General features: G+C 36.6%; 1 protein-coding gene across 1 annotated transcript; it reads left to right on the forward strand.

Annotated features, from left to right (window-relative positions):
* LOC123821902 (VIP peptides-like) lies at positions 1-9,223 on the forward strand. The gene is made up of 7 exons (XM_045843603.1): positions 1-173; positions 1,389-1,497; positions 3,360-3,470; positions 4,819-4,923; positions 5,680-5,811; positions 6,601-6,688; positions 8,374-9,223. The coding sequence occupies exons 2-6, from the start codon at positions 1,391-1,393 to the stop codon at positions 6,644-6,646; spliced, it is 501 nt and encodes a 166-aa protein (XP_045699559.1). The 5' UTR covers positions 1-173; positions 1,389-1,390; the 3' UTR covers positions 6,647-6,688; positions 8,374-9,223.
* The last annotated feature ends 2,756 nt before the right edge of the window (positions 9,224-11,979 follow it).

An 11,979-nucleotide genomic window follows, 5' to 3' on the forward strand; every position in this document is an offset into this window, starting at 1 on the left:
GCGAAAAGCAGCTGCTGGTGACAATACCCAACCCTGAACCAGTATCAAGTTCTGGTTCAGCTCTAAGGACAGAGAACTTGTGGAGACACTCCGGGCCTCACAGGACTTCAGCACCTGAGACAGCTCCAGCATTCTGAAGAACAGAAGGCTCACGGGGAGCACTCCCAGGCAAGGTAAGTGCAAACGTGGGCTTTTTTTCTGTTTAGCTCTCTCTGCCTCTGCAACTTTTCTCAGGGCATGTTGCATTTTTCCCTCTCTGGGAAAAAAATTTACAGTGTTATTTCTTTATAAAAACAAAAAGACAAGTTTCTCAGTCACCTGGTAAGCATAGAAGTGCCTCAAAATCTCACATATGAATGAGTTTTGTGAGTTTTTTTTTCAGCTGGAAATGTCTTCCCTTCTTGCTCTCTTCCTTAATACTGTTTTAAAATGATGTATTCAAGTGGGATTTTTTTTTGCTTATATATACATTTTTGACTGAAGTGTTCAGTGGGTACATTTTTTGAAGCTTTCAACTTGTTTTTTAAGTACTGTTCTTTCTATGTCATAGGTTGATTACATGAAACTAGAAAGCATTACTTTTCTCCTTATTTTAGATTTAATCCCATAATTTTTATAGACAGCAAGGGAACAGACCTTGAAGTCATAAGTTTCCATCTACAAAGTATCTAAAGTACAAATGTGTAAGTAGATCAAATGCTTTTAAAAAACAGCTTTTAATATATTTTTCTTCTGTGGCAATTATAGTGTCAATGGTGATTTATAATTCAATGACTTTTGGTATTAATTTTTAGCATTTATTGCATTAAGTTGTTCAAACTCAGGCTTAGGAAAGTATGTTGCCAGTACCATCTACAATGAAAACAGGAAACATATCCATATAGAAAATAATTGTATACTGTTAGATATATACATTTTTAGGTACATGTACATTATTAAGTATACAATAACCTATTATATATTAATCAGATGCAGAAATTTAAGTCTAAGAGTCAGGCATTTTGCTGAAGTTGTTTCCTCTAGTTAGAAAAGATACTAAAACTGCATGCTGCTCCTTTGTCATAGAAAATGGTGGCAGGGTTATTTCCAGCACTGTGAGGGCATGCCATTCCTATGTACTCAGGCTAATATGTTCTGTGCCTCTGAGAGAGAGGCAGCAGTTGAAAAGGATCCTCATTTTTATTCCAGCACCTGTCCATAAAATCAAGAGAAATCTTCTTCATTTTAAAAGTAATAATATTGCAGTTTAACTGTTTCTATAAGATGAACATTACTTTTCCCAAACTCTCTGCAAGAGCTTTCAGAATTTGTTAGACACTCAGGGCTACCTGGGTGGTGATGCCCGTGGTTGGAAAGGCTGATGTGACTGTCTCCCTTTCAATGTACAGAGATGGAAACCAAGAGGAACCACCAGCTCCTCCTGCTCCTGACCCTTTGCAGCATGCTCTTCTCACAAACAGTGGCGTGGCTTCCTTTGGGAGACCCTTCTGCTGTAGGGTAGGTTCTCTTCCAATTCAGACAGTTGAATGGTCCTTCTACATCAAAACGTGAATTTTATATCTGTTATTTTGGACAACTTAATTTTAAAAAATTATGTACCCTTTATTAAACATTTGGTTGATATATTAAAGAAGCTTTTCCAACATCAGCAAGCTTTTCCAACATCATGCAAGTTTTTGCATGATTTTTTGCTTCCTGAAATTGCCTCTGAGGGCATGACAGACAGTGTCAGTGACCAGTTTTATGGACAGGATAGTTCACCTTTCCAAACAAGGTGGAAGGAAAATTTGACTTTCTACTCATTCAAAGCCAGTTTTAGATAAGCAATGAGCTTCTATGCAGTGTCATTTCAGTTTAGATCAGTATCTGATAGAAAAATAGGTATTTAGTTGCCTGTCCCATTTAGTTTCTTTTAAGATCAGTTGGTAAATAATCATAAGTTTAGTGTGTGTGTGTGTATATACATATGTACATAGATACATATACATACACACACATATATATATATATATTCATGTTGGAGAGAACTATCTATGCAGAATTAATTTGCTGGAAATAAGAATTGCGAATAATTGGTCTACTGAGACACCTTTGCCCAGTGAGTGAATTTTAATGTATATGGTTTTGACCATAAACCCTCAAGTTTTACTGTTCTCTATGTGGTGTTTCATATTTCAAATTCATAGAATATAATGCAACTCATTTAAAGCTTTATCTGAAATAAAATAAATTTATATTTAAAGAAATACATAGTAAATGAAAACTACAATAGTTTGATCTTTCATTCCAGTTTATCGGTTTATAGGCATCACTATATCTAAAGGCAAAATTGTCATTTTGTTTTTGCTTAGTTTTTTCATTCTTTCATTCAGTTCTTTGCTGAATGTAGATTTATGCTCAGTAGAGTGAATAATCTCCTAACTCTTGATGTTCTTCATGAAGTCCGCTTAAAGCCAGATCTATGTAGCTTTGATACTAAACAGAATGATTCTGGCTGAATGATTATGTCACTACAGATGAGCAATCACAAGAATGCTGAAGTTTGCACCCATTGCTAGGCTTCATATTCAAAGAGGACTGCTTGTTCCTGACTACCAACCACCATATCACCAAAGATACACAAGTGCCCAGAAGCCAACACATTCCTAGGGGTTTACCCTACCAGAGAAAATATGCATAGACATAATTTTCATAGTGTGCTGGTGTTCAAAATGTGTATGCATTTATAAACACTGTCATATTCCATATATAGGCAACACTATACTTAGACTTTCAAGTGAAGCATTGCACATCATTTAGTAAAACACATTAACACATTATCACATCAGAGTAGAAGTCAGAGACCCCACAAAATTCATGGAATTGGACTAACTACTCAGAGATGGATGCTTTGGACTTGATCAATACAGAGGAATGTATCACAATAAATGATACTAAACATCAACAAACATACAAATTGGTCCCAGTGTTCACGTTGAATAGTAAAATTTTCCAAAGTGCCTAATTGTATTAAATTCTTCTACTTGTGAAATTGAACTTTGCAACATGTAGATATTATGGAGGAAGTGTACTTTGTTTAGTGCTGTGATAGTATTGAACTGAGTAGCTTTCATACTTGATGCATACAGGTTATAAAAGTTACATTGTGTCTGTTTTGGGCATAAATTAAAAATTATTATTTACACTCTCAAAAACCATAGAATCCAGTAAATCAGGTATAATACATACAGTGAATAGGTGATACTCCCCAAGATTCTGAGCATCTTGTTTAAAATGACTGTGAAAACATGAGCACAACCTTCTGAGAAAAGAATGTATTGTATTTCACTGTACTTTTTTTCTAATATGTTGTGGGACAGAATACCCTATGAAGGAGCAAATGAACCTGATCAAGTTTCATTAAAATCAGACACTGACATCTTGGAAAACGCATTAGCTGAAAATGACACACCTTATTATGATGCATCCAGGTGAGTTCATTTTTATGGTATAGTATTTTGAAAACACATTCTTGAAATAAATGTTTTATTTTTATGTCTCCATGAAGCCGTTTCTACAGTATAACTGTACAAGTTTCCACATGTCACAGTTTCACCCAGCCTGATTTATTGCTGCTTGTACAGCTGGTCACCAGCTCCATGTAGAGAGGTTGTAACAAGCCAGGATGAACTAATCATCCTCTTGCATTCTGTTGCACAAAATGTCAACAGGAAAAGTTGCACCAATTCTAATAAAACATTAGTATTTAGGGTTCTAGCATAGAGAAAGTTCTAGGGACGTTTCTAGAGGAAGTTTCATGTCTAGGTACAGAAGAGATGTCTAATAATAAAAGCTATTAGTCACAGAGAGATTTGTCAAGAGCAATATTTGAGTGTAGACAGAGTAGCTCTCCACTGAAGACAAAATACAAAAGCTTTTTTATTTGGAAAGAATAGTTGGTTGGTAAGCCCCAAGGTCCTCTCTATTCTAAGAGATTTTGTTTCTAATATTTTGGCAGAAGAAATAGCAGAAGGATAATAGGTTTTCTTCCCCTACAAATCAGGATTGTTTCCCTTTATATCTATCTTTGTTAAAGATAGTAGTAATAAAGCACCATGAATAAATAGAGAGTAATTTGTTATATTTCTCCCACCAATATTTTTAAGAGAAGAATTAGTTTTATAGACTTTATCAGACAGCATTATTTAATGTTAAGACATACTTCTACAAAAGCTAATTTCTTTAAGTTTTATGAAATTTGAGGTTGAAAATATAGGATATATTTTTATATAAATGAGAAGAAAATACATTTTATGAAATTACTAGGAAATCTCCTTTGAAACTTAAATTTTTATGAAAAGATTTCATAAACTTTTTTTCTTTTGTATGCTTGACATTTATTTCTTCAAAATACATTCTTTTTTAATTTTGTATTATTGTCGAAGTACTGTTGTCTCCATTTTCTGCCCTCCACCCCACCCATCTCACCCATCCCTGCCTCCTACCCTCTATCCTACCACTTTGGGCTTTGTCCATATGCCCTTCATACATGTTCCTAGATGGCCCTTTCCCCTCCCCCCCCATTATTCCTCTAACTCCTCCTCTTTGTTTACTGTCAGTTTGTTCTTTATTTCAGTGTCTCCAGTTATATTTTACTTGCTTGTTTGTTTTGTTGATTAGGTTCCTCTTATAGGTGAGATCATATGATATTTGTCTTTCACTACCTGGCTTATTTCACTTAGCACGATGCTTATGACTTTCTCTCTTAATGACAGAGTCAAAATAATACTTTAGAAAACCATTTTCAAAATAATGGCTATCCTTTCTTCTCTGTTTTAGGAATGCCAGACATGCTGATGCAGTTTTCACCAATGACTATAGTAGACTCTTGGGTCAAATTTCTGCCAAAAAATACCTTGAGTCTCTTATTGGAAAACGATTTCGGTAAAGAGGATTTATTATTTTTATTAAACACAATAGGATTATTTAATCTGAGAATTATACTTACATTGTTACTAATTTACTGATTTTGTTGCAAATGTATATATAACTTTTACAATGTTCAATTTAATTAAAAATAATTTATATTCTTCAATAAAACATACCAATACCATGGATTAAGGAAATAAACCTTTCTGTTAATAAAATTCTCACTGGTTTCTGATATACTTAATTTTTTTAGTAGCAATCATTTGTAAATCTGCAATTAAATTGCAGTAGACACAAGAAAAAATAAATAAGATACAGTTTAAACTAAAGCAAATTTTAGTGTTAACCACAGTACTTGTTTTCTAGCTTCCTGCTCAAACCGAGCATTGGAAGATTCTTTCCTGAAATGGTGAAAGTGTGAATAGTTAGATGGCACCCTTCAGGTGGCATAGCATCTAAAGAAGCATTCATGTATAAAGAACTTCTCCTCCCAGAATGCAACTTCAAATATCCCCCTACTTTTTGACAAATTATTTGCTCAGTAAATACAGAATATGTCTTAAGACGCTCCCAGTAAGTGCCAAAATATGTTGGATTGTTTTTCACTCTCTTATCCTTAGACTCAGGTATATTTTTCAGTGCATTTTTTGTGACAGAAAGTGAGTTGGGTGTTAAAATTAATTTTTGTACGACTATGAGAATATTGGAACTTTGGTGTATTTATCCTTTCTTGTTAGAACCCTTTGATTTTATTTTTCTCCCATTTCTTAGCAATGACATCTTGGAAGACCAGGTGCCAATCAAACGCCACTCGGATGCGGTCTTCACTGACAACTACACCCGCCTTCGAAAACAAATGGCGGTGAAGAAATATTTGAACTCAATTCTCAATGGGAAGAGAAGGTAAAGATACAGAAGAATTGCTGAAATGAGCAATTATAAACTATTTTAAGAACAGCAGCTACACAATGGAGACTTAGCTATCTGTCTATCTTTCTATCAATCTATACTCACAAGCGTATTTCTCAACCTTGGCTGCCGTTAGACGACCCAGAACTTGTTGCTGGGAAGTTAGTGCCTGTGTGGATATGGCTCTCGCCATTGGTTTTTCCCAAGAGCTCCCTGGTTGACTCGGTTGTGCCTCCAGGGTTAGACATGAAGACTCTGGAGGCATCTAGTTGAATCTAGAGACAAGTTGTATCAAAAATGCTAATATGCAAAGCATGTAAAGTGCAGTCAGTCAGCAATTTGGTATCACATGGAACTCCCTCTACATGCATTCAATTCTTATTTACCAAATTAAGCAATAGGTTCTTTTGTCTTCTCAGATTCTATAAATCTGTGACTCTCTGGGTTATGTGGATTTGGGAGCACAATAAATAGAAAGTGGGCTGCTGTCTCTTTTAGTTTGATTATTTTTGCTTAGATGGTGAGTACTAAGGCCTAAATATAGTGGTTGGTATGGGTCATACAAGATGACTCTCTTTGCCCACCAGATTTAGAATGTGTAAGGATAATTTTAAACCCTTTAAAATGGAAGAATCATTTATAGGTAAGAACTAACCTAGACAATAATTATTTAGCCCTCCAGAGCACTTTACAAGGCACAGAAAATAGCCTAGATCACACAGTATCATTTCTTTAAATGCTTTTTCATCTAACAGCCTTAACATGCACTTTTTTTTTTTACAGCACTGAGGGAGAATTGCCTGACTTTCTTGAGGAGCTAGAAAAATGATGAAAAGGGTCTTTGAGGAAAGCTGGCAACAACTTCCCAGTGGTGGGTATATCTGTGCATTCTTTACATGTTTTTATAGGAACCATCTAGTTACTTGAGTAAGTAAGAGTCACTTGTTAGGAAATATCTTAGACTTTTCACAATGAGGCCTCATGTAAGAGGGACACTTCTACCTGTAGTGAACTGCAACCCAGTAAAGAGCTTAAAATGATTCATGCAGAGTTCTGACTGCTTAAAAGAGAAAATCACAATGAGTAAACAGATCTGTATGTCCTAGTTTATTCAGACATATTCTTATCCCTCTGTCAGGATATCAAATGGAGAAGACTGACTCATACTAATGAGAAAACCTGGCTGTCTGAGAATCAACCTAGGTTGCTTTTATTAAGGTTTTGTTCCACGATCGACTGCTAGCATCTCATTTAATTTAAGTATAGGGAAATGCCACCAAATCATGGTAAGGCTTGTTATTATCAAAATACAGGGCACTCTGGGTCTAAGTGTGATCCCTGAAACCTAGCAAGCATCATGCAGCAAAAGTGAAATTTACCTTTTTCTTTACCTATAGAGTGAGTGTAGGTACTATGACTCCAATACTATTCACTGTAAAATACTTTTTTGAGTAGAGAAAACATGAATAGGTTTTTCATTTGTTAAGTCATCAGCTTGCTACCACAATTGCTTTTATGTGTATAAGTCATATTTTTCCTGAGTGCAGTAATGCATACATTAGCTCATAAAAATGTACTTCTGATACTTGGCCAGTGCTTAAAGAAATTTCACATCTTAACTACCTGAGGTTAGCTAAATTTTTCTTAAAGGCTATGGAGTAAATATTCTTGGTTTTGCAGTCTCTGTGGTTTCTGTTAAAAATATCTCTGCTACTGTAGTGGGAATTTGTCACAAAAATATGTAAAATGAATGGGAGTAGCTGTGTTACTATAAAACTTTCTTCATAAGCCTATCACATGTAGATAGGCTTGACTACAACCCTGAAAAAGTGCAGAAGATTGAACTAGACCCAAGCTCAGACTGAGTGTATATAATTCATTGCCTTGCTTCACTTCCTGGTTTTCACAAGAGTCCTCGCTTGTGGACAGGGTGTCTGGGGAGACACCTGCACAGCTGGTCACTTGTGTCCACTGATCACCCTTCACTCCTAAGAGGCACACGTGGTCAGCGGCGCTGCACATGCCCACCCATGGTCACAGATGGGCATTTCAGAGAAATGAGTCTCTTTGCTAAAAAAAGAACAGTAATCTCACATAGCTTCTTGAAAAAAATACTTAGAATAAGAAGGCTTCTCTGATAAATTACATAGTGCAGCTGGCACCAAAACTTAATAGAGGTTTAATCATTCTGTCTTTTCCAAATTAGAAGATTATTTATGAGGTTCTTCCCTTTATTCTTTTCTTTTTTTGAATGGGTATCTTTGGACAAATTCTTTTAACATGAAATCTTGTGGGTCAACCATTTGTGAAAGTTACAAATGGGTAATTATTAATAAATAACTGCTTGGGGAGTCCCTTCACATCCCAGTTCTCTTTCTGACAACTGGGCCCCTGGAAGATGCCCTCCTGGTATCACACGACATGATCTCCTGTCACAGGCTGCTGGCAAGGGCCACAGAGAAGTAGCTGTTTATCCAATAAGTGTATAAGTGAATGAACTTACGATGCTGTAAATAAAAATATTTTATGCTTATATACTATTTTTTTCTTTTCCAGAATTCTTGAAGCAAAATGATAAATGGAGCAATTATGTTTTGAGTTCTACATAAGTAATTCAAGCAAACATCTTCAATATCAAAACCAAATAAAGTGCTGTGTTGTGAAAGTTGTGATTTATTTTAAGCTAATGTAATAACTGTGTTGCTTACGTTACAAATATTATTTGAGAGATCTTAAACTTGTCTTTAACTCGTGAAAATCCTGTAATTTCATATGCTGTATATCCTTTATAACACAAATATATTTAATGATAAGAAAATACTAGGCTAATTCTAATTATGTGAGGCTTTTTGGAAGGGTGGTAATAGAGCAAATTGATGTGTTTATTTATAGAGCTTCTTTAAATATTCAGAAGAGTGGAACAGATGATCAGTGTGTCCAAATTTGAACGTTAAGCGGATAGAATGCTGTGTTAAATAAACCTCATAATGTCTAAGAGAATACTAACCAAGATAAAAAGTCATTCTTCAAAAAACAGATTTTTTAAAATGTTATGTGATTCCACATGTTTAGGCAGCCTTCATTTTGAATGGGATTAAAAACCTCACAAGTTTGTCTCTCTAACTGCCTGAGGCTCTCTTCTGACCTATTGTTTCAATGAAGGAGAAGGGTCTCTCCTTTGGACATTGGACCTGGGCTTTATGCTTGTGGAAAGTATGTGTAGAATGTAAACTGAGGGGAACATTTGTTTTTCAGAGATAGATATTTTTTCCATAATCATTCAAATAATGCTTTGGTCACACCAGCTTCTATCAGTGCGAGTACATTTGGAGACACCACTATTTTTCCAAAATGGTTGTAAAAAATTAAATGGAAAATAAAGATGTTTGATTATCATTGCACACAATTTCTGTTGTTTTGATTCTTAAGGGGACACAATAGTAGCTAATTTTAGCTCTAAAATTCTAGGCACTAGACAGTTTTTTGTCATGTTCAAAGTAGAGTTATGTTTGATTTTATGTGAGATATAAAAGAGAAAAGGCTGGAATATTTCCAAAGTAAATCACCTGAGCAACTTGAAGGATAGTGTTGCTATAAACTGTGATGAAAAAGATGGGGAAAAAGTCTGCAGAGCAAGATGAGTTTAGATTTGGACATTTTAAAGGTGATTTTGAACAGAGTTGAAGATATACACAAGGAGTTTTGAGGAGATGCTGGGCTGGAGGTAAACAGTTGGTAGATTTCAGTATGTAGACAAGATTCAAAGGCACAAGTCATGAGAATATTAAGGGACAGGATGTTGCTAGAAAAATATGTCAACACCTGACCCCTGAGTGTGTTCACTTACTCGGGCTACCATAACAACATACAACAAACTCAGTGACTTAAACAACACAAATTCATCGTCTCACAGTCTGGAGGTAGATGTCTGAGACCAAGGTGTCTGCGGGGATTGTTCCTTCTGAAGACCGTGAAGGGGTATCTGACCTCTCCGATTTCTGGTAGTTCCCCGGCAATCTTTGGCTTAGAGAGGAATTGCCTTGATTTCTGTTTTAACTTTCACACGATGTTGTTCTTGCTTGTGTATGTGTGTGTGTCTCTGTGTACATCTTCAAATATCTTCTTTTTAGATAAACACTAGCCAAATTGCATTAAGGCTCATGCTAATAACCTCATTCTAATTTCATTACCTCTGTAAGACTATATCTCTAAACAAAGTCACATTTTGAGGTATCAGGGGTTAGGGCTAACATATAAAATTTGGGGAATCAAAATTCAACCCATAACTCTAAGGCACTCCAACATTAATGACCTGGGGTGTTGAGGAACAACTAGGGTAAAAAGGAATTAAAGAACCAGCTTGTGAAATGGGAGAAAATTAGGGAAATGTGTAGCTCCAGAGAAGCAGTAAAGGAAGCCTTTCAAAGAAGAGGGCATGTTTAACAGATTTATAAGCTGCTGCTACATAACATAACGTTTACTCATTGGTTTCTTAAACTAGTATTTCTAAGGAACCTGCTCTGTGACCAGTACTGTTCTTGGTTCTGATGATACAATAGTGAACAAAACAGACACAAATTCTGCTCATTGGAGCTTACATTCTATTGAGAGAAACAGATGATAAAATACTTAAGGGAAAATACATGTTGTGTTTGAAAGTAAGACGCTCTAAGAAGAAAGATTAATGCAGGGAAAGGTGATATTAAGAGTTCAAACAAAAGGTTGAAATTTCACATGAGGTTCCTAGAGAAAAAGCTCACAAGAAAGTGAATTTGAATAAAGCCCAGAAAGAAATCAGTTGTGAGTCTCTATATAAAGATCATTCTAGACAGAAGGAATTCCACACGCAAAAAGCCCTCAGGCTGGGGCATACTTCATATCTGGAGGAGCAGAGAGGAGGCCACTTTGGCTCAGGTGCAGAGAATGGTTAAGATATAATATCAGAGGCCAAGCCAGAGAGCTTGTGAAGAATCAGAGCACATGCAGCATTATAGGTCCCATTCTGCCTGGCTCCTCTCAATAGTCAAATTTTCCCTACCTCTTGGCTTTCAGAAATCTAGCCCTGAGCCACAGCCAGTGCTGAGATTTCTTGCACTATTGTACTGACCCTTTCCCGGAGCTGCCTTATACTTTTCCTCACCTTGTCTGTGAACATGGCCTTTGCCTCTGTGGACCCTGAGAAAAAAGATATCTACCCAAAGGGCTCCTGATGGATTAACTGGGCTCAAATTTAAGGAAGGAAGGAAGGAAGGAAGGAAGGAAGGAAGGAAGGAAGGAAGGAAGGAAGGAAGGAAGGAAGGAAGGAAGGAAGGAAGGGAAAGAAAGAAAGAGAGAAAGAGAGGGAGGGAAAGAAGGATGGAGGGAGGGATGGAGGAAAGAAGGAAGGAAGGAAGGAAGGAAGGAAGGAAGGAAGGAAGGAAGGAAGGAAGGAAGGAAGGAAGGAAGGAAGAGTCTAGTAGTCACTTCTACACAGAGGCCTCTCATGCAAACTATAAAACTACATTTCAGGTAGAAGCTTGCCCTGAACTACCTGCCTCTGCACTGAAATGCCTGCCTGCTCTGTGTTCCTGCTATCTAAGCCAGCCAATTATGGAGGAGTTTCTGGAGTTCTATTTCTATTTTCAATTGCATAAGTGCAGTTATAGCTGCATCAGCATCTTCACTGGCCAATTAGAGCAACTCCCATATGACCAATCAGGACAGTATCTTTTGAACCAATCAAGCTGTGAGTATTTCGAGTCCTCATTTGCATGAGGATGGACTCATCAGGAACCAGAAGCAGGGACTTCTAGCTATTTAAGCCAGCTCCCCTCTATCAGAAGAAGCACATTTTTTTTCTTTCCACGAAAGACTGAAGATTGCATTTCCAAGGTCAAAGCTGAAACATCAAAGACGAAACACCAAAGATGAAACACCAAAGATATCTTGCAGGAACAGCTCAGAGCAGAGCAGAGCTGTGTAGCATGAGAGGGGTGTGGTCCCAGGGCCTTGCTCTTTTCGCAGTCCTGCACCATCACCTTTGAGCTATTTGCACTAAGTTTTCCTACTTCACTGCACCCCAAATTGCGGATTCCTGTTGGCATTGAATTGACACCAAAGACCATCTGCTGAAACCCTTCTTTTCCCTTCAGTGTTCAGATCTCTCTTTGGAACCTGAGCTCT

This window comes from Phyllostomus hastatus, unplaced genomic scaffold (genome assembly GCF_019186645.2).
Source record: "Phyllostomus hastatus isolate PE091 unplaced genomic scaffold, TTU_PhHast_1.1 phas_contig_40, whole genome shotgun sequence".
NCBI lineage: Eukaryota > Metazoa > Chordata > Mammalia > Chiroptera > Phyllostomidae > Phyllostomus > Phyllostomus hastatus.